This window comes from Narcine bancroftii, chromosome 1 (genome assembly GCF_036971445.1).
Source record: "Narcine bancroftii isolate sNarBan1 chromosome 1, sNarBan1.hap1, whole genome shotgun sequence".
In the NCBI taxonomy this organism is placed as follows: domain Eukaryota; kingdom Metazoa; phylum Chordata; class Chondrichthyes; order Torpediniformes; family Narcinidae; genus Narcine; species Narcine bancroftii.
The window spans coordinates 256,162,025-256,185,482 of NC_091469.1; the positions used below are offsets into that span (position 1 = coordinate 256,162,025).

The 23,458-nt window shown below is 43.0% G+C and overlaps 1 protein-coding gene across 5 annotated transcripts in view; it reads right to left on the reverse strand.

Annotated features, from left to right (window-relative positions):
- Nucleotides 1-15,551, reverse strand: part of arhgap1 (Rho GTPase activating protein 1) — a 57,456-nt gene extending 41,905 nt beyond the window's left edge. Inside the window, exons 1-2 of one of the 5 annotated variants that reach the window (XM_069896029.1) lie at nucleotides 15,534-15,551; nucleotides 4,160-4,331 (exon numbers count right to left, since the gene is read on the reverse strand). In XM_069896029.1, the coding sequence (XP_069752130.1) occupies nucleotides 4,160-4,307 (148 nt within the window). In that variant the 5' untranslated portion in view covers nucleotides 4,308-4,331; nucleotides 15,534-15,551. Of the gene's footprint in view, nucleotides 1-1,572; nucleotides 1,675-4,159; nucleotides 4,332-14,853; nucleotides 15,008-15,533 lie in introns of those variants that run through there. The other 4 variants (XM_069896028.1, XM_069896030.1, XM_069896027.1 and 1 more) reach the window with 4 other exon arrangements.
- Nucleotides 15,552-23,458: the final 7,907 nt, after the last annotated feature.

Consider the following 23,458-nt stretch of genomic DNA (forward strand, 5'->3'; position numbering starts at 1 on the left):
GAATATGACTGACAGGACTCTCTGCCAAATTTTAAAAATTTCTTGGGGGTTGTTCCACTTTTTTGTCACATGTATCAAGATGTATTAGTAGAGGTTGTTTTGGAAGCAAACATCATACATTACACAGTTAAGAGACAGTGCAGAGTTACAGAAAGAGACCCATTGGTACAGAGAAAAGGCAGCATATTTTTACTGTTTTGAGCTTCACTCATGAGTTTGAAAAGACTTGGAAAGAAGTTGCCCTTTAACCTAGTGGTGTTTGATCTCACACTTGTGCATCATCTTCCTGATGAGGTGTGGGAGGGTGTGAAGAGAGTGCAGTCAGAACCAGATGAGCTTTATTCATGGCAGTGGGAGTTGTAGATGGAGTTGATTAGGGGGTATGCCTGATGGCCAGAGTCCATTCACAACTCTTTGCAGTTTCTTGGTGTCTTGGGCAGAGCAACTCCCATACCACCTTGATGCAGTTTGTGAGGACGTTTTCTATGGTGAGTGGAAAGAACAAGTTTGAAAATCACTGCTTTAATTGTACCTAATTGACTAGTTATGTGTAGGGTTTCATAACTCCAAAGGAAATGGGCCAATGTCAATTTTTCTCAAGCAAAATATTTCAGTAACAATTGGGACTCGAGCAGTGGTTCTCAACCTTCCTTTCCCACTCACATATCTCCTTAAGCAATCCCTCACCAATCACAGAGCACTTATGGCATAGGGATTGCTTAAGGTGGAATGTGAATTTAGGGGGCAGTTTGAAAACCACTGCGTTAGAGTCAGTTTTCTCTACTTACTCCCTACCAATTGCAGCTTACCAGGAAATTGCCTGTTCTGGAACCGAAGCACCTAGGAAAATAGTTTTTTTTTCCTTCCTGGGATGCTAGCCAATGTAATTTCCATAGACATTTCCAGGATTAGTCCATTTACATAATGACCACTGACTGTTGGTTCCTTATTAGATCCTTATTCACCTGTCCTATAGCAAGAAATCACAGAGATGCCAGGCCATAACATTCCTGATTGATCTTCAAAACCATCTGCATGAAGGTGTTTCTCTTCCAGAGTGCGTACACACTGCCCTCTTCTACCCCCTCCCTTTCGCCATCTTACTCAGGTCACAAAGCCAAAGCCAGACTCCAAAAACATAAACTGTTCTGAGCTCTGACATGAGCCAGGTATAGTGAGCAAAAGATTTGAGGAATGATCTCAAAGCCTCTTTAAAATAATGTTATATACCCACTGGCTCATGAAAATCCTTGGCCCAAAACTGATCAAAACGGAGAAGCATTCAACACAGCACTAAGAACAAGAGTTCATTCTTGGGAGCAAACAAAGCCCAGCATATTCAGTGGAAGAATGGATCACCTCCTGAATTACCCACATGTTTGTGAAACACTTCCTGAACTTCTTGTATCAGAGTCTGCAGATACCACATTGGCCCCTTCAGCCATCTTAGATTTAAGGTGGAGGAAGCAAGTCATTCTCAATACCAAGAAACTGACTGAGATGATCTACAAGCATAATTTTGTTTTGATCCCTTAACAAGACACTCAGATCAATTTAAATTGCTTTTCTTACCTATTTTCTTCAGTGAGAAATGTTTGCATAAACAGGTGCAAAATATACAGTCAAATGGCATTCTTCAGTTGATGGGTGGTAGTTTATGGTCTTGTGACAGAGGATTGGCCTCCAAGATTGACTGACAGTCCAAAGAGCCAATCAGGGATAGATACATGCCAATGATGTCATAAAAGACAAAAAATAAGCCTCTGAAATTCAGCCTTAAAATGTATTTTTTTAAAAAACAGGAAGAGAGAAATCATTTAAATAAATTATCAACAACAAACATCAATGGAGATCCAAAACTCAATTTATGCACAGTAAATCTTGCAGATCTTAAGACAAATCAATGTAGATAAAGATTCAGGTTATAAACCAGAGATATAAAGCAGGAAACAGGGCATCTAAATTGTGATTTCCATCAAGGCAATGATGAATCTGACCAGATCATCTATTTTATCGATGCTGATGCACATACACAAGAGTGCCTCTCCTTTTCATACGGGATCATTTAAAGAGATCAGAAAGGCCCTTGATTTAACATTCAAAAGGTATCTCCAACAATATAGCACTCCCTTATTGGCATTGGAACATCACTCAAGATTTTTTTTGTACTCATGATCTCAAGTGGAATTTGATATCACAATTTTCTGACCACGGTGGTGAAAGCATAGGCCACTGAACCAATGTTGACACTGGGTTGTCTGTTTGTAGGTGATTGCAATTGTAAATTTAACGTGATTACGTAGCGGCTCACCGGAGGTTTAATCGAACCGGCTTAGGAGGTTCCAAATGACATCGTGATGTCAAAAAGCTGCAGGTGACTGTTTGAGTAAATGACTTTTACTGAACTTCGACTCAACTATATCTGACCATTTTCTTGTTCTTCATTTCACACTGCGACACAGTTGCTACATTGGTGACCCCGACAGGCCCAAACAGATTTTGAACCCAACATGGACAACGCAGCAGTTTCACTCAAACTGCTTGCCTTTTAAACCACTCAACCTAAAATTTGGTTCGGGCAAGCTGAGGTGCAGTTCCACATTCACAAGATAAAAGTGGACGCCCCTAAGTACTATCATTGGTAAGTGCCCTCGACCAGGACACAGCTGGTCTAGTAATGTATTTCCTTTGGGACCCACCAGCTCTCAGCAAGTATGAAGCCCTAAAAGCCCTCCTTCTCCAGATTTACGATCTCTCACGGCGCGAGTGAGCTGCATGGCTCCTCCATACTGCGCCCCTTCGGAGTAAATGAACGATATGTTGGCACAAACAGCCATAAACTTTGTTTGGTCTTCAAACAGTTCTTTTAAGACCACGTGCCAGAAGACATCTGCCTCATGTTGGCTGATGAGGTATTTGATAACCCTTGAACAGTGGCCACCTGTGCAGACATTCTATGGGACACGAAACAGCAAGGTGCAAGTCCCAAATAAATTAGTGCTGCATCACACCCAAAGCCCCAGGCTCCACGAGTCCCAGCAACAAGGGTGCACATTCCTCCAGACAAGCATGACTCCATGACAATCACCTGATGTTTTTACCATCAACACAGGGGTTCTGGAGCTCGCACTTTTCCAGGAAACACTGAGGTGGAGTGACTCTGTATGAAATGGACAGTTCGGCTGATTCTCCCTGTCAAAGGAATTAACCACACCATGGCCACTATGATTGAACTGAACTAGGGTTGGAGAAGCAAAATTGCTGCATCAGATTGCATCCAAAGTAATGGTCATTTCGACTGACCTGGGTTGTGGAAGCATCATGGAAGTCACACATTTCGTTTCCCCTACACAAGGAAAAGGGCAGTTGTGACAACCGTTTGTCCGGAATGATATTTCTCAGCAATAAATTCAACAAGGATTCGTGAGTTTTTGGCAGTCAGGTCACTCAGTCTCTTCCACCTCCTTCATGATTACTTCTGGACATCAGTTTAAAAGTCTGCATTTCCACACAGAATTTTTAAGACTGAACTTTGGAATGACTTCCTAGAATTGTGCCCAAGCTGTAATGGTTTGAGTATCTCTCACTCACTCTCTCTCACACACACACACACACACACACACACACACACACACGTATAATCACTCATAGTTGGTGTTAATTTAACTAGTGTGTTATATAGTTATTAATAAACATATTGTTTTAAAATAAAAACAATAACACGTCTTGGTGAATTTCTATTACTGCTGGTCTGCGATGTAACACGGGCCTATTTGGTTCTAAGTCATCAATGTAAACAAACAATATAACAATAGTTTTTGCTGAGAAATTTGGGAATTTGATCCATGTTTAGCTGGTGATCACTGAAAATCCCTCGAGTGAACTTGGCCACAGCCATCGGGCCATAAATGAAGAATCAGCAGGCCAGCTTTAACTTCAGTGGAAAAGTTAATTAAGTAAAATGTGCAATGGACTGCAGATTTCTAATTTGCCATGATATAAACACTCTCAATCCCTTTAGAATATATAACATATGAAGGGACCCGTTTCTGTGTTTTGTGGCTTTATATCTAAAATTCTGCTAACTACTAGAATGGATCTGAAAATGCTTACACTGAACCATGGGCTGAGAAGAGAATCCACCACAGTCGTAACGTACCTGACTTTAAACCTTCACCATCATCATTATTTTCAGATGGCCAGGGCTTCTCATCCAATGGAGAAAGTTTGAGTTTTCCAAGCGTTTTGGGAGCATCATCAGTCACCAGATCATCTTGTAAATCCACCAACAGATCAACAGTTGCCATTTCTGATAACTTCCCTTCACCAAACTGCGAAAATGATTTAGAAAAATACCCATTTAGTTGTTAATTTTGGCAAAAGCAAGTGTTTAAAATGAATCTGACATGTTTCCAAGTTTCAGTAATCCAGTTTCATATAACGTGGAACCATTATTAGTGCCTCAAGACACCAGGTAGCCAAACCTGAAGGCCAGCAGAGTCTCTTTCTAAAGGGTTTCAGGCTCCTGAACTTGACTTTGTTATGGAAATCAGGGACCACAGAAGGATTATCTGGGACTATTGCCCAGTCACATTTTTTTTGCACTAGGATAACTGATTATTTATTTTAAATTTAAATTTTCACATTTAAATTAATCTAAATCTTTAAGATTAAATTTATCTAAATTTTAAATTTAAATGTATTTAAATTTTAAATTTAGACATACAACACAGGAACAGGCCCTTTTGACCCACGAGCTCGCGCCGCCCAATTACATCCATTGACCTATAACCCGAGTACCTTTTGCATGGCGGGATGAAATCAGAGCCCCCAGGGAAAACCAACGTAGACACAGGGAGAACGTACAAAGTAGTTTCAAGTTCAAGTACCTTTATTTGTAGCTTTAAAACCATCCTGCAAACCAGTGCCACAGTTTTTTTTTAAATCAAGACAACATTCTCCAAGATCATGGTGCTACATAAAAATAGCACAAACTACAAAACCAACGAAGTACAGTAGCACCAGGTCCGAAGAGGCCACTGCGAGTGACTACCGTGCCGCCATTTTGGACCTTAGTCGCCACTATCTCCCCACAGGACACTAAAACATCACCAAAATGGGGCATGGCAAGATGGCGTAGAGTCTAGACATGTAATTTCGACCTCTCTGGCCGGACTTTTAAGTACCCGTTTTTTAACCCTTTGTTTTTAAGTTTAAACTTCTTAAATTTTATTTTAAAGTATTAAGGAACTATTATGGCCATTAATGGTAAAAAGATTAAACCTCAAGTGCAGAAGAAGTTACATTTTTGAAGTACTGAAGATTTGGGGACTAAACAACTTGCTACAGCCTCAGGTTTAATTTCTTCAGTGCCTAAACTACAAAGACTGCCTGTGGGAGCTGAAAGAAAAATGTCGACTACTCACCAAGTGAAGGACAGCGCTGGAATTACCCATTCTCTGGAGGAAGGTGCGTGTTCCCAAGAAGTGGATCTCAATTCTGGCAGCCTGCCGATTTTAACGGAGGGAGCACGCAGGAAGACGACTCCATTGTCTGAAACGCTTCAGGAAGCATTTCAACCTGAAGATCTTGAATTCACCCGTGATTTTTTGAAAAAACTGCGAGCTGCGGGGGGAGGCCAGCGTCGACCCCCTGAGGAAGTCGGGGTGCCATCGCTGGGAGTCCAGACCCGCAGTAAGACCGTTAAAATGCCTGTTGTTGAGTTGCAGCAGGAGCTGCAGATAACTGGTTCTGCCACTACGTTAGAGAAAGCAGGGCTGAGCTTTTCTGAATTACAATGTAAGCAGTTAAATGCTGTCATTCAGCCTATAATGAATGAGTTGGCTCAAAGGATAAGTTCAGAATTGAATATAGTTAAAACACGTGTAGAAACATCTTGCGAAGATTTTTTAAAATTTCAGTCTGCTTTTTTGGAATGTCAACCACAAGTGGCTTCTAATACAGAAAAACTGTTGAAGGTTGAAAAATCCGTTATAGAATTGCGAGGACATGAGAAGGAGTTAGAGAGGAAAATAGACTACTTGGAGAATCAAAGTAGAAAGAATAATGTGAAAATTGTTGGTTTGCCAGAAGGTATAGAAGGACAAGATCCTCTTCGTTTTTTTTTTTTACAGATTGGATCCCACAAGTACTAGGACAAGAATTTTTTTTCTGAAGGCTTGGTATTGGAAAGGGTTCATAGAGCTTTAAGGAGATGACCTTTACCTGGTCAGCCACCGAGACCTGTAATAATTCGATGTTTGAATTATTTGGACAGAGAAGTAATACTTCGACTGGCGGTGCAAAATGCGAGAAAACGACAAACTCCATTATTGATTCAGAATAGAAGAGTTTTTTTCTATCCTGATTTGAGTCAAGAGGTTATTCAACGTCGATGTCGATTTAAAGAAATTTTGTGGCGTATAGGTTATAAGTCTACTTTTCGCTATCCGGCAGTGTTGAAGGTGTTTCATGGAGACTATCGATCTTGGTTTTTTGAGGATGATCAAGAAGCAATGATTTTTGCTGATTCATTGCCAGATATAAGTGGACAAAGACGTAGTCCACCATTGTCTCGTAAAGAAAAATCTGGTTGTTCTGGAAATGGTAGAAATGGGAAAAACGGGAATGGAAAGAGTCCAACTTCTTTTGAAATGGGATCTCCGAGTTTGGAACCTCTTGGATGAATAGCAGAATCTTCTTATTCATATTTTACTTTTTACGTTATTATGATATTTTGAGATTTTTTTTTGTTCGGCTGGGGAGGAAGAGATTTGTTCTAGGTTCTATTAGTCATCAGCCACTGGTGGGTGATCCACACCCAATTTTGTTTAGGGATTACTACCTTTTGGTAGTTTTTTTTGAGGGGGGGGGGTTTGTTAATTTTTTTTTTAACTTTCATTTTATCTAGCTTTTATTTTGTGATTTTTTTTTCTCCTATTGGAGGGCCTATATATGATGATTTGAGTTTTTATATAAAGATATTATTGGTCTTTAGTAATATTAGTAGATATGTTAAAGTTGAGGTTTGCTACTTTTAATGTTTGAGGTTTAAACAGTTCGATTAAGCGTAATGATGAGGGACAGCTATGGTATTGATAAGAATTTTTTGTTTCTTTATTTTTAAATTTGATCTTTGGTAAAATGTGTGTTTGGTAGCAATTTGATTTTATCTGAAATGATTAAATTTGAGACTTTTCTTATGAAGGTACCAGAGAAGGGTTATATTTCATTTATGTATTAAATGTTATAGGATGGTATAGATAAAAAGGGTTGGGATAAATCCAAATCTGTATAAGACTAAAATACCTTTAGATCTGATAGTATCTTTATTGGGCAGTTTGCAACCTCTGAAAGGTTTGGGATTAGATAAATTTCAATTTGTATATTTAGTATTATTTGTAGAGAAAAAATGTATTGTTAGTATGTGGAAAGATACAAATATGATTGATATTAATAGATGGCATGAGATGACATACTGTTTAATAATGGAAAAAATTACATATGTTTTGTGTGATAACTATAGATTTTTTATTAGTAAGTGGTAGTTATATTCAGAATATTTACATTTTGATTTATGTTGATTAGATTTTAATATGTCTGTTTAATTTTTCCTTAATATTTTTATTCTTTCTTTATGACTCTCCTTAGGAGAGCTGGCTGAAGGTGGAGGGCGGGCGTTTCTCTTTTTCCATTTTTTCTTTTTTTTTATAAAATATAACGTTCATGTTTTTGGTTTATTGTTGTATATGTTATTTACTATCTGTATTTTGAACGAATAAATAAAGTTTTTTTTAAAAAATCACCAAAATAAACTTTCTCTCACTAAAACTACAATTTACATGAAACGACTTAAAAATATCTAAAAAAAAATCAGTGCTACAATACATTAATTATCAAAATCTAGGCAATAGGCACAGAAAAGACAGGTTGCACTATCATTAGACTCTGGATGTTAAAATGTCCACTAGCTTGAGTGAAGAAATTGATCACCTGGTCCAGAAAGGCCACAGCGGGCTATTGCCACACCACAATCTTAGGCTAGGCTTACCGGAATCTACTGGACTCTAAATGTTAAAAGTCTACCAGCTTGAGAGGAAACCGCCCGCACAGTTCAGAAACCCTTGGCACGGTCCGCCACAAAGCCCCACAATCCAGGACGACGTATCCTCCAGGACCCCTGAAATGGGCACACAACTCCATCACTTGAGACAGCAACAAGTGATGCCGACATCCTGAGGCCACATCTCCACCACAGAGGCTCGTCCCCTCAGTCGTCAAGGCTGGAATGGAATCTCCATTCTCTCAGCACTTCCCAGCTTCTTCTGGAGGTCTGCTCCTGCTTGGCGATTCCCTTATTGCAGCGCCCGTCTCAAGGTGTTCAAATGTGCATCTTCATCCAATCAAAGATTGTGAACGGCGCCTAATGTAGGTCTGGAGAGGCCGCTGAAGGCTGCTGCTGCACCCCTATCTTGGGCATACCTACAGTTTGGGATTTGAACCCTGGTCCCAATTGCTGGTGCTGTAACAGCGCTACACTAACCGTGTTGTCTCATGTAGTTAAATATTAAATTCTGGAGATGCACCAACTGTAGTGCAATATACACAAGGGCTGGAGGAGGTCACGCAGCATCTATAGGAATGAGTGAAAAGGGTGAGGGTGGGAAGTCAGAAGAGTAAAGAGCTGAAGTGATAGGGGAGGGTGTAGCTCTCTGAATAGTGAAGGCATTGTGAAGCTGGAGGAAAAGGAACTGATTCCATCAGTGGCACTCCTTCCTGGGAATGAACCTCAAAGCACTGAGCAAAGTACCAGTGCAGTTAAGATTGAAATCCATCCTTTGTTTGAATGTCACTCCTTCATACCAGCAAGTGACCATTTCTGTGTTGGAGTTACAACTATGGGGATACACACAGAGGTTAAATCAGACCTGGGGAAGGCATATCATCATGTTGAATTCTATGAATACTAAAAACATCATGGGGGGGTGGTGTGGAAAGCTGGTTTCCAATCTATCTTTTAATTATTTAAATAAGAGCATTTAGAAAGTTTCAAAAGCAACACATATTTGTAAAATGCTGTTCCATATGCTGTTAAATTAAAATTTTGCATATCCATCATTTCTGCACAAGATTAATATAAAAGAATCATATGCATCTGTATGAGATATAGCTAGATGGTGAGGTCTGGATTTGTAAATACAAAGACTCATGCATCTCTCCATGGACCACTATATATTAACAACATTTCCAAGTTTCCAATTTCAGAAAAATATATGCCTTCGAATCATTATTGATAAGTTGGCACTGTATACTAGAAGTCTGTTCAGCTTTGAATACTGCCAGATCCATGATTCATATTCCTTTGCTGCCCTTAGTAGATTTTGTTCTTTGATATAGTGCTGGGTTTTATTAGGTTACCGAAGGCAAAGAGAAGTGAGAAGGAGTTAGAATATTAAAGGGCCAGGCAACTGGAAGCTCAAAATATAGCCTTCTGGATACAATGACCAGTAATTTTAGAGAATCAGCAATGTCTGCATCTTTCATTCCCAACATTGGTTTTTTCATTCTCTGAAATATTTATTTTACATGTATCAAGATGCAGTGAAAAACTTTGTTTTTGCTATCAGAAGAATCAGCCAATACTTAAGTATAGCAGGTAGCGCAGAAATAAATTCATAGTTAAGTGTCACTGACCAAAGTTCAGTTAAAATAGTGCAAGGGCCACAATAATATAGGATTTGAGATTCAGAGAAAAACTTTTACTCATGAGAGGTCTGTTCAAGAGTCTAATAACAGCAGGAAAGAAACTGTCCTTGAATCTGATAGTTCATATTTTAAAACTTGTACTTTTCTGCCCAACTCAAGGAGGGAGATGACCAGGGTGGGATTTTCCTGAAGCAGTGGGAAGCTGGGATGGGATGGAGGGGAGGTCACTTTGCCTGATGGGAGGAGTCAACGTGGAGATTCCCTCCAGCCCATCTGCCCTTGCATCTTAAAACTTTACTTCTTCCTTTCCCTAGTTCTGATAATAGGCTATCAACCCAAAACATTAACTATTACTCTCTCAACTGCTGGAGTTAAACATGAAAATCTGTAGATGCTAGGGTAATGGAATGGAGAAACTCAGTAGATCACGCAGCAACTATTGGAAGTAAAGGATGACCAATACTTCACGCATGAGCTCTTCATCAAGGTAGGACCAAAAAACAGACAGATGCCAGAATAAAAAGGTGGGGATAAGGGGGAAGAGAGGCTGGTGAAAGGGGAAGATAGAGGAGTGCAGGCTAACAAGCAAGAGGTGAATACAGATGGGAGGGTAAAAGAGAGAAAAGCAATAGGGGGATAGGGCAAAGAACTCTTAATGGGGTTAGTCTAATGATGCAAGTAAGGGAAAGGGGTGGGAACCTGAAGGAAAGGATTCAGAAAGATGGAGAAAAAATAGAGAGAGACCAGAGGAGGGGATTAAAGGAAACTGTAGAAGTCAACGTGAATTAAACCTGGCTTGAGATTGCCGAGGCGGAATGCAAGGTGTTCTTCTTCAAATTTGCGGGTGGTCTCAGTCTGGCAGTACGAGGCCAAGAACAGACATGTCGGTGAGGGAACAGTGCACAGAATTAAAATAAGTGACTGAAAGGTCCTTGACGCTGCAATGGACAGAGCAAAGATGCTCAACAAAACGAACTCCAAGTCTGCTTCCAGTCTCCCCAATGTAGAGGAGACCACACTGGGAGCATCAGATACAGTAAATGACACCAACAGATTCACAAGTGGTGTAGCTTAATTTGAAAAGACTGTTTGGGGCACTGAATAGTGATGAAGGTGTAGGTGCAAATGTAGAATTTCTTGCAGTCACAGAGGTTGGTACCAAAAGGATGATTGGTGGGATGAGGGAGTGATCCCTACAGAATGCAGAAAGGGGAGGGGAAGAGGGCCTGGGGGCTGTGGAAGGGGCGCCTGGTGGAGGGAATCTCACTATAGGTGGCAATTGGTTGGTGAGGAGAGGAGGGGTGGAAGATGTTTGGAAAATAGAGGAAATGCAGGTGAGGGCTGAGTTAATAGCAGTAGAAGGTGGAGAGAAGCCACGTTGTCTGAAGGAGGAGGACACATCAAAAGTTCTGGAATGAATAATAAATAAAGTTTAAAAAAAAGTTCTGGAATGGAAGAATCCCAGGAGCAGATGCGGCAGAGATGAAATTGAGAGAAAGGAATAATTTCCCACACCAGCATGTCTGTGCATGGCCACATGTACTGCCAAACTGAGGCCACCAGCAAAATGGAGGTACACCTAACATTCTATCTCTGGAGTCACCAACCAGAAAGCACTAACATCGATTTCTCCAACTTCCTTTAATCCCTTCCATGTCTCTCTTTCCCTATCCCTCCTTTTTGCATTCCACCTCCTTCACTTGCTTCTCCTATCAATGAAGTATCCCTTTAAAGCCCTTTGTCCTCTTCCCCCTCTCTTCTCAGCTTTTGTCTTCCACCTGTAACCACCAATGATCTCTTACCATTTTAGCCTGTGCTCCTCCTCCTCCTTCCTCCCAGCTTTTTGTTTCAGACGCCTCCTGTTTTTTCTCTTATTCCTAACAAGAGCCCAGGCCCAAAAATGTTGGTTCCCCATTACTTTTTATGAATGCTGTGTGACCTACTAAGTCTCACCAGCACATTTGTATATAGCACCCTCTCAATTGCTGCCTTCCCACTAAGTACTTCAAGTTTCTCAGTTTTAATCAGCCAGACGATTGAATTACTTTCTCTTCAGTTTCACGGGAAAGTATACTGATACCAAAATAAATGATCAAGCCTGAGCATCTCAATGTGCTTCTGGGTCAGTGTCACAATTTTGGTAGTTTTTCGTGTATATTCATTTCTTAGATATCACTACACAAAAATTTTATAGACACTCATTTTGGGGTCACCCAGTGTGGTCCGCATCCCGCTAGTGACGCCAGTGTTCAGGCCTAATCCCTTCATAAACGAATGGAATGGAAGCAATGACTAGAGAGTTGTCAATGAAGCTGTTCAAGGAACCCAACCAACTTTCATTAAACAAGATTATACAAAACATAAATAAAGGAATTAATTGTCCAGCTCAAGACTGACCAGATTGCAAAATAAATTACATTTCCATACATAGGAATTCAATTGGCATAATAAGTTATCAGCAATAGTAAAACGCAGTGTTTTCTGAGTGTTTTTATTTTTTTCCTTAGACAAAGGTCTGAAAGAGCTGCAGTACATTGGAACAATTTGGAGGATCACATGTGTGGGGCAGAAGGAGGCAATGGAGGGGACAGGATGGAGGTAGAAAGTGGACAGGGAGTAGGAAGTGGAGCCCAGATAGTTGAGGATACGGGTGCAAGCCTTTCCACAAGAGAGTTACAACCTTGTGCGAATCTCCGGAATTGAGCAGGAAATTCTGCAGACACTGGGGTTGCAGTGCAATACACAAAACTGCTAGAGAAACTCAGCAGGTCATGTGGCATCTATAGAAAGAAAAGGTATGTTTCAGGCCTGAGCCTTTCATCAAAAAGTAGACAGGCATCCAAGTTAAAAAGGTGGGGGAGGGGAGGAAAGGAGAGGGCAAGGGGAAGAGCACAAGCTAACAGGCAAGATAATAGGTGGATACAGATAGGAGGGCAGCACGGTTAATGTAGCAGTTAGCGCAATGCCATTACAGTGCCAGCAATCAGGACTTGGGTTCAAATCTCACGCTTCCTGTGAGGAGTTGTACATTCTCCCCACGTCTGCTTGGGCTTTTCCCCGGGGCTCCAGTTTTCTCCCACTGTTCAAAACATACCGGGGTGTAGGTTAAATGGGTGGCAGGGGCTTATGGGTCAAAATGTCTTGTTACCATGTTGTATGCATGTCTAAATTTAATGTCCAAAGAGAATGAAGCTGAGAAGTGACAGGGGGAGGGGGCAGCTCTCTGAATTTTTAAATTTAAACATACACCATGGTAATAGGCCCTTTCAGCCACGAGTCCATGCCTCCCAATTACACTGCACGGTTTTTTATGAAGGGTGGAAGGAAACCAGAGCAGCCAGAGGAAACCCACACTGACACAGGGAGAATCATACAAACTCCTTACAGGCAGCGCTAGATTCGAACCTGGGTTGCTGGCGCAGTAACAACATTGCACTAACTGTGCCGCAAAGAAGAGGGACGGTGGTGGGAAGCTAAAGGAAAAGAAGTATAGGGACAGGGAAAGAGAGAGACTCACGGGAGGATTTAATGGAATATGAAGAAGTCAATGTTTATGTCATCTGGTTGGAACGTAGATGGAATATTAAGTGTTGTACCTCTAATTTCTGGGTAGCCTCAGTTTAGCTGCATGAAGCCATGGATAGACCTGTCCGTGTGGAATTAAAATGGTTGGCCACTCAAGAGATCTCTGTTATTGCAGGAGACAGAGGTGCTCAAGAAAACAATCTCCCAGTGTGCACCTAGTCTCTCCTGTGTGTAACCATGTGACCACAAGAAATGCTACATTTGTGAACACCCTCACACAATTCAGGACCTCAAAAAGTCCTTCCAAGTAAAGCAACACTTGTGAATCTGCAGGGGTCATTTAGAGCATCCAGTGCTCCTGTTGTGGCCTTCTCTGCATCAAGAGAGTGAATGCAGATTGGAGATTGTTTCATAGAGCACTTTCAATCTGTCCACTCAATAACAGGGTCCTCCCAGTGGCCAACCATTTTAATCCCACACACCATTCCCAAACTGACAGGTCTATCCATGACTTCATGCACCACCAAACCAAGGCCACCCACAAATTGGAGGAACAGCACCTAATATTTCCATCTAGTCACCCTCCAACCAGATAGCATTAACAGTGACCTCTCCAGTTCCTATTAAACCCCTCCCATGAGGTGCTCCCCCTTTCCCTATTCCTCTGTCTCCTTTCTTCCAGCTACCCCCTTTCCCATCACTTCCCAGCTTTTTTTCTCTTCCACCCTCCCATCCATAACCTCTTGCATGTTGACCTGTGCTCCATCCCCACCTCTACCCACCTTTTTATTCAGGCGCTGTTTTCTTGCTTATACATTTATGAAGAGCTTAGGCCCGAACACTGGCATCACTAGGGAGTTGCGGATCGCACTGGGTGACACCAAAACGACTGCCTATACAATTTTTGTGTAGTGCGTTCAGCAGAAATTTTTTTTTAATAAAAGATCCCTGTAGTTAGTTATATTGCATGTATATCTATCAATATACCAACAATGCTAAGTCTATGCTAATTTACTTTTTTGAACCTTCTAATGCACTCTGATCAAAGCTGTCATGATCCAATTACAACGATGCTTCAAATCACTTGATTTTGTCTGCACGCACTACAAGCACGAAGTTGTTTTCGTTGCTGCTGTGCGTATATTGTAATTTAAAAGCTAGTTCAATGTTCAATTTATTGTCATTGTAATAAAAAAGTGCCATATTATAAGAAACTACTCGTCTGCTGTAAGACAGACAGGTTTGACATCGGCAAAAATTACCTCTAGTTGTTTATCTCACTACTATTGCCGTTACATTCAGTGATATACTGGAAATACAATTTACGAGTGTCATCAGTACAAAAAAACTTTGCAAAGGATTCTGTATGGTCTGGGTCGGGAGGAGGTCCATGAGTTACCGCTCGTAGTGACACCAACCCTAGTGACCCACTGGGCCCGAAACATTAGTTACCCATTTCTTCCTACAGATGCTGAACTTCTCCAGCACTTTAGTGAATAGCATCCTGGATATCACCCTGTATCGGGTATCGAGCCCCACTTGACGTTGTCACCCTGCTCTTCCCCACTCCTACACCCTCCCTCTTTCCTTCCCCCGTTCCTACAGCCTCCCTCCTTTCCTCACCTTCACCGCACCGAAGCTGGTCTCAATCCTCGGAAGACTACGCCGCCAACTGCAACAGACCAGAATCCTCAACCTACAGCTCCTAAACCGGAACTCAATCCCACCCCGGTGCGTCGCTCTTAATCGTCCTACAGATAGTCGCCATCTTCCCCAATCCCACCGTCTACATCTTCCCCAGTCCCACCATCTAAAAGTTCCCCAGTCCCACCGTCTACACTTTCCCCAGACCCACCATCTAAAAGTTCCCCAGTCCCACCGTCAACACCTTCCCCAGTCCCACCATCTAAAAGTTCCCCAGTCCCACCATCTAAAAGTTCCCCAGTCCCACCGTCTACACTTTCCCTAGTCCCACCGTCAACACCTTCCCCAGTCCCACCGTCTATACCTTCCCCAGTCCCACCGTCTAAAACTGCCCCCAGTCCCACCGTCAACACTTCCCCAGTCCCACCATCTAAAAGTTCCCCAGTCCCACCGTCTAAAACTGCCCCCAGTCCCACCGTCAACACCTTCCCGTCCCACCGTCTATACCTTCCCCAGTCCCACCCTCAACACCTTCCCCAGTCCCACCGTCTACACCTACATCAGTTTATAACAGATTCCACTAAATGCAGGGTACGAATAATTAGGCCTTTTCACGCCACGGTGAACAAGTGGGTAAACCGGGCAATTTGATCCGTTACCTATCTGGGAATCCCGCACTGTGAATAGGTCGGAACGAGCAGGACCGGTCAAAATCGACCGGACTGCGAGATCTAGATTGTTGGTAGTGTCGGAGCCTGGTCAAGTTCACCTGTCAATCCCCTTCTGGCAGTGTGAAGAGACAAATGGCTTGTGTGCGTGCGTCACCAAAATGAGAAACAATTATTTTGACCGCCCCCGACCGTCCGTTTCCACCTCCTCCAACCCCCTTCCTCTTCCTGGCCGTCCGTCTGTTGCCCCTCTCTCCAGACCTTCCGTTACCCTCCCCTCGTCTGTCGCCGCGAACTGCCGTGGTGGCGCTCCGGTGAACTCCGGCAGCACTGCACCCTTGCTGCTGCGTCAGGAATTTGGGTGGGGGGACGGCTAGGGGCAGGTATGTCTACGCCCTCAGGGGAAGTATAAAGAAGTGCAGCCGAGATGTCCCAGTTAACAATATGAAGTCCGCAGTGTACAATTGGGAAAACCCGCCCCTCGCAGCCCTAACATTTCTGCTTCAGAATAAGAAACCGAACAACAGATCTCATAAGGTGACAGGACTGCGGACTTGGAGTAGTGAGGGAATTCCCTGTGGGACTTCCCGTCAGTACATAAGCATCATTCATGACCCCTTCTCCCCCCCCCCCCTTAAAATGGCTGATAGGCAATTTTGCAGGGAAGCAAGGCCGCGGTGAGAAAGGTCCTGGCGCACAGCCTTCCCGGGTGATCCACGATCAATTACAGAAAGTCTGAAGTTGCCGAAACTGAATGTGATATAGAGAATTTAGGTTAAAAAGACTTAAGTTAAAATGTGATGATTAATCATAAACAGGGAAGCCAGAACGGACAGAGAGTTTACTAGCAGTCAAGGACAGAAGGAGCTGCTGAATATGTTTTTTTAAACCTATCTTTTCATGGTCATAGTGAGAGACATGCAGGAGACAAAGGATTGATAAGAAGTGTGAGAAACAGAATTCAGTGAATGTAGAGTTCACAGCGTACGTAACGAACGTGATAATTAATAATGCAGTTATACTTAGAATGTTTTTGTAATACTAACCAATTAAAACAGTATTAATAAGAAGGGGAAGGGCAAATAATAAAGGTATAAAAATCAATGCACTGTATGTATCGGGGCTTAACTGGTGAGAAACCAGTTGAGTCCAACTCTGCAGACTTGTAAATAAAGCTTGTCGTGTCATCAGTTTTAAAGAGACTCATGTGTGAGAAGTTTTATTTCTGACAAATGGGGGCTCGTCCGGGATCTACACTCCGGCCGTGAGGGGAGGCGAGAAGAGGGACATCGGAGGCGGTGCACCCCGCTGAGTTCAGCGGCTCCTAGTCCCTTGCTCGTCGCTTCGGGCGGCTTGAGCGAGTGGTATCCGGACAGGGTGACACGACAAGACGGAGAGGAGAAGGGTGACGGTTCAATCCCCGGGAAGACACCGGTAAGTGACGACTTACGATTGTGGTGTGGGGATTGGGTAACAGGTGTAACGGGATACACCTGTTTGGATAAAAACCTAACGGAATAGATTAAGTATAGATCTTTTGTCGTTGTGTGAGGACCCTGTCGCGGGACTCTAGGATAGACCCCAGGGAAACCTCGGCGGTAACCGAAGGAGGGACAGCACCTCCGACGAAGTGCCGAGAAGAGAGGGATCAACCCCAGGAAAACCTCAGCGGTAACCGAAGGAGGGACAGCACCTCCGACGAGGCGTCTGAGAGGAAGGGAGTAGGGTCCAGAGCGAGAGGGTCCTCAGCAACGATAAACAGATCTAGGTGGGAAAATGGGAGGATCAAAATCTAAGGGCTCGTCTGAAAATTCAGGACAATTCCTGGGAGTACCCCTTGACAGCCCTTTGGGGAGAATGTTTGAAAATTGGGATAGTAATAGATATCGGGACAAAAACAAGAAAAAGATGGTCCAATATTGTCTCCTTTGGTCAAAACAACCTATTAAAGGTTCCTCGGTCTGGTGGCCGAAATTTGGATCTGATGAGGATTGGGTTAGACAAGCATTAAACATATATGTAAATTCGAGACCAAAGGTGAATCAAGAAGAGTCAGCATATGCATTTTGTTGGGTTCCCTGGCCAGGATCCTTAACAGAATGTTTTAAATTGAGAGTGGCAGGAGAAAAGAAATGGGAACCTCTGGACAACCTTCCCCCTCCTTATATTCCCCCGGTGCCTACTGCGCCCGAGGAAAGCTTATTACCGGAGGGGAAAGGTGATGAATCTGATTGCCCCGAAGGGGGCCGGGATAAAAAGGATGAATTAAGGGAGTCGGACCCTAAACTTCCACCGGTAAACCGACCCTGGACAAGATCCCAGACTGGTCCAGGACCATCAAAGTTTTCAATAAACCTAAATCCCCTGAGAGAAGTTCCTATGGGAGGACCGGGAGGGGGAACGGGATATGTGAATGTTCCCCTAACTAGTACAGAGGTGCGGGGATTTAAGAAAGAAATGAAAAAGTTATTGGAAGATCCTATAGGACTGGCTGAACAGCTTGACCAATTCTTGGGACCAAACACATATACGTGGGAAGAGATGCAGGCAATAATGGGAACATTATTTTCACCCCAGGAGAGGCAGATGATTCGACGGGCTGCCCTCCTCATGTGGGAATATGAACAACCTGGGGACCCTAGACCCCATGAACAAAAATATCCCCTAAATGAACCCAGGTGGGACAAACGAACACCCGAGTGATTGGCAAGTATGAGACAATATAGAGAGTGGACAATTAAAGGGATACGGGAGGCTGTGCCAAAGGGTCACAATTTTACCAAGGCATTTGGGAACCACCAGGGGAAAGACGAGTCCCCTACTGATTTTTTGGAGAGGGTGAGAAAGAATGTCCAACAGTATGCTGGTGTGGACCCTAGTACACCAATGGGTGAACAGCTTATTCGAATTGAATTTGTTTCCAAATCATGGCAAGACATTAGAAAGAAACTAGAAAAGGAGGAGGACTGGAGTGAAAAACCCCTAAGTGAACTGTTAAAAAAGGCACAAAAAGTATATGTGCAGAGAGAAGAAGAAGATCAAAAGAAGGCGACAAAGGTTATGGTACAGACTATCCGACAGATGAATGCTGAATCCAGAGGGGAAAGAAAACAAAACCTTCCTCTAAACAATCCAAAATATCCAAGAGAGGGAAGACCCCGGAGATTCGTTAAGTGCTATTACTGCAATGAGGAAGGACACTTTAAGAGGGAATGCCCCCGATACAAGAGGGAATTGCGTGCCCTCGAACTTATGGAAGAAGATTAGGGGTGTCAGGGGTTCCAAATGTTAGGGACCAAATATAAGAGGGAACCCCCGGTAAAACTAAAAATTGGTCCCAAGGGAGAAGAGGTGGTGTTTATGGTGGACACAGGAGCGGAACGAAGTAGTGTAATAACTGTGCCAATCGGAACTGAGCCTATAAAAAGTAATTTGACAATTTCTGGGATAGAAGGAGCTCCCAGAATGGTATCAATAATTCCCCAAGTAACAGTGAAACTGGAAGAAAGAGAAGGGGTACAAGACCTCTTGTTATTACCTTCGGCTGGATTTAACCTCCTAGGAAGGGACTTACAGGCTCTCCTAGGTTTGGGTGCTCTCCCTGTGGACGGAGAAGTGCGAGTCCACCTCTGCGCTTTAAAGGAAGAGGATGAACGGCAGATTGACGAGAGAGTCTGGTATAAGGAGGGAAATCGAGGAGGTCTGGACATCCCACCTTTACATGTCACATTAATACCAGGTCATCAGCCGGTAAGGAAACGTCAGTATCCTATTTCTTTGGAAGGGAGAAAAGGGCTACAGCCGGTAATTGAGACTTTAATACGAGACGGACTATTAGAAGAATGCATGTCACCTTATAACACCCCTATACTCCCAGTAAAAAAGTCAGATGGATCCTATCGCCTAGTTCAGGATCTAAGAAGTTTGAATGCTATTGTTCAGACCCGCCACCCAGTGATGCCTAATCCCTATACTATTATGAGTCGGATTCCCCCAGACCATGAGTGGTTTAGTGTTATCGACTTGAAGGATGCCTTCTGGACTTGTCCGTTAGAAGAGGAAAGTAGAGATATGTTTGCGTTTGAATGGGAAAATCCATGGACAGGTAGACGGAGACAGTTTCGGTGGACTGTATTGCCCCAAGGGTTCACTGAATCTCCAAACCTGTTTGGACAAATGCTAGAACAAATCCTGATGGACTATCCACAATCTGATGATTCCCAACTAATGCAGTATGTGGATGATTTACTATTATCAGGACCCAAGGAACAAGAAATGAGGAGAGAGACCATTAGACTCTTGAATTATCTGGGGAAAAAGGGTCTACGAGTGTCCAGAAACAAGTTACAGTTTGTTGAGAAAACTGTGATATATCTGGGACACCAGATAAGTAAAGGACAGAAACAGATTACCCCTGAACGAATTGCGGGAATCACTAGAATGCCTTTACCCTGTAATAAGAAGGAAATAAGACAATTCCTGGGACTCTTAGGATACTGTAGGTTATGGATAGAGGACTACTCAGTTTTGGTGAAGTTTATGTATGATAAACTGACAAATGAAAATGACTATCCATTGAAATGGACCCAGGAGGAGGAGGGATGGTTCGAGGACTTGAAACATCGCCTAACACGAGCCCCAGTGCTCACTCTGCCCTCTTTAAAACAGCCCTTCCAGCTATTTGTCACTCATAACCAAGGAACAGCTGTGGGAGTTTTAACACAAGAAAAATGCGGTCAGCGACACCCAGTAGCTTTCCTTTCCAAAATGATGGACCCAGTGTCTCGCGGATGGCCGACGTGTATCCAGGGAGTAGCGGCTGCTGCTCTGTTGGTAGAGGAAGCACGTAAACTTACTTTTGGAGGAAAGATGACTGTGTACACCTCCCATTCTGTGAGTGTTTTATTAACACAAACTGCCCATCGATGGCTGACTGATTCTCGCATATTAAAGTATGAAACCATTTTAATGGTTGGAGAAGATTTACAGTTTGCAAAAATTAATAGCTGCAACCCAGCTCAATTTTTATACGGCAGTGAAACAGAGAAAGAGGTGGAGCATGACTGTGTCGAGTTGACAGATCTTCAGACCAAGACCCGAGAAGACCTTTGCGATACTCCGCTGGGAGAAGGATATGAATTCTACATTGATGGCTCCGCCAGATGTGTTGACGGAATGAGAAGAAATGGGTATGCTATAATAGAAGGAAATACTTGGAAAGTAGTAGAATCCACGAGACTACCCGGAAGCTGGTCAGCACAATCCTGTGAACTATATGCCTTGCAGAGAGCCCTCAAAATACTGGCAAAGAAAATTGGAACGATTTACACAGATTCCAAATACGCATACGGAGTAGTGCATACCTTTGGTAAGATCTGGAAGGAGCGTGGTCTAATTACCTCAAGAGGAAAGGAATTGGCACACGAACAGATGATTACTCTGACTCTAGAAGCCTTAACATTACCCCAAGAAATAGCAGTGGTCTACATACCAAGCCATCAAAGGGGAGATAACCCGACAGCAATTGGAAACAGACTGGCTGATGAAGAAGCCAAAAGAGCAGCCATGCAACAAGAAGTCCGTTTGCTGACTTTAATCCCAATAAGGCAAGGCATAAAGACAGCTCCCATTTTCACTGCTAAAGAAGAAAAAAACATGGATCAGCTGGGCGCAAGCCAGTTACCTGATGGAACATGGAAAACACCAGATGGAAGAATTGTTCTAAATAAAGAAATAACTCGCAATATTTTAAAACACCTGCATCAACAGAGCCACTGGGGCACCCAAGCCTTATGTGACACAGTGCTTCGAGAATATGTGTGTAACGGAATCTACACCTTGGCCCAACAAGAGGTGCAAAATTGTTACCTATGCACAAAAATTAATAAGAAGATAATGAGGACAGGGACCATGGGAGGTCAACCATTAGCCATACGCCCTTTTCAACGTATCCAGATCGACTTCACAGAGTTACCTCAAGTTCAAAGATGGAAATATCTGTTGGTGATAATAGATCACTTTACCCGATGGGTAGAAGCCTTCCCAACAATAAATACTACAGCCTCTACAGTAGCTCGCCTCCTCCTAGAGCAGATAATCCCCAGATATGGTATAATGGATTCTATAGACTCAGACAGGGGTCCACATTTTTCTTCAAAAATCCAGCAATTGATTTGTGATGCATTACAGATCTCTTGGAAATTACATACCCCTTGGCATCCACAAAGCTCAGGGAAGGTCGAGCGTATGAATGGAACACTAAAAATCCAATTGACAAAGTTAATGGTGGAAACTAAAATGCCTTGGATAAAGTGTCTGCCCCTAGCCTTATTGAGAATTCGTACTGCCCCACGAAAAGATGTAGGGCTGTCCCCTTATGAAATGATGTTTGGGCTTCCCTTCTGGAGTACAGTTGAGGGGTGTCCCACCTTGGGGGAAGGGGATATATTTGTTAGGAACTATTTACAGGCACTGTCACGCTCTCTTACAGATTTACGAAAGAGAGGACTATTGGCACAAACACCGCCTCTAGACTTTTCTTTACACAAAGTGGAACCAGGAGACTGGATTCTTATCAAGACCTGGAAGACTGAAAAACTCCAGCCCCAGTGGGAAGGTCCATACCAAGTTCTCTTAACTACAGAAGCTGCAGCACGAACAAGAGAGAAGGGGTGGACACACGCATCCAGATTTAAGGGACCTGTAGAGGCGCCACAGGACCCTGATACGAACTCAGATTGGACTTGTATTCCTGGAGAAAAACCTCTTACCTTACGATTTCGCAAAAAGACTTAATTCACAATGTTATTGTTATGTTCTTTGATTTTTCTTAGTTTGCCTATGTCTTTATCAGGTGTGAAATGTAAGAAATGCAGAGATACAGTGGTCCTGTTTCAGGACCACATTTGGGGAAGAAAGGAAGGTAATTTCATTTCCCATACCTCAGTTCCTGAGAAATGTTGGGCAGAAAATACCACCCAACATCCATATACCCCTTGTGTGGAAAAAGAAGGAAATAATATGGGTCATTATATACAGATTCCTAATACCACTCCTTTCCCTCTTAACGGTTGGAAAGGTGACTCAAGCCACCATGCCCTGATGGACTCTGGTTTTGCATACACCAATGTACTGTTCCAATGAGAAGTTACACTCCACACTCGAAATTGCCTGTCCCTTTAAGACAGCCGGACTTAGTTCGAGTCCATCCAAATAACCATGTAAGTTTCGGTAATGTAATTGGGGGAGATAACCTTTTTGTAGATCTGGCAACTAAAATTGCAGGAACTTTTAATGTAACTAATTGTTGGGTCTGCGGGGGTCCACGGATGTCAGAACAATGGCCTTGGTGGGGAGAACCTCTCAATTCATTGACCATGATTTCCCGCATTTGGACAACTAACCGAACGAGATCAAGAGAAACCTGGTCTCTCTCTAATGTCCCCTCTGGTTTTTATTGTCTCTCACGAGCCGGCAAATACCCAGTAGGAGAAAGTCCCTGCAAGGCTGTATGGATTCGCATTTCGCCTGGTGTTTTCACTTGGTTTCCTAAACCTCAGACTTGGTTCTTATCCACTGTTTTTAAAACTAATTGCCTACCCCTGTCTAATAGCAGTATTCAGTTTTGGAATTGTACCACTTCCACCATCACAGGACCATACCAATCAAATCCTGTTCTTAAAAGAGTTTGGGAAAGGGGGTATGGAGTATCCCCAAATGGATTATTCTGGGTATGTGGTAATAAAGCTTATACTCGTCTTCCCTCACAGTGGAGTGGAACTTGTTTCCTAGGAATAATCCGCCCAGAATTTTTCCTTCTACCCCACGATCACGGTCATAAATTAGGCGTGAAGGTCTTTGATACATTACATCGTGAACCCCGCTCTACCACGGTACATTTGGGAGAATGGAGAGAT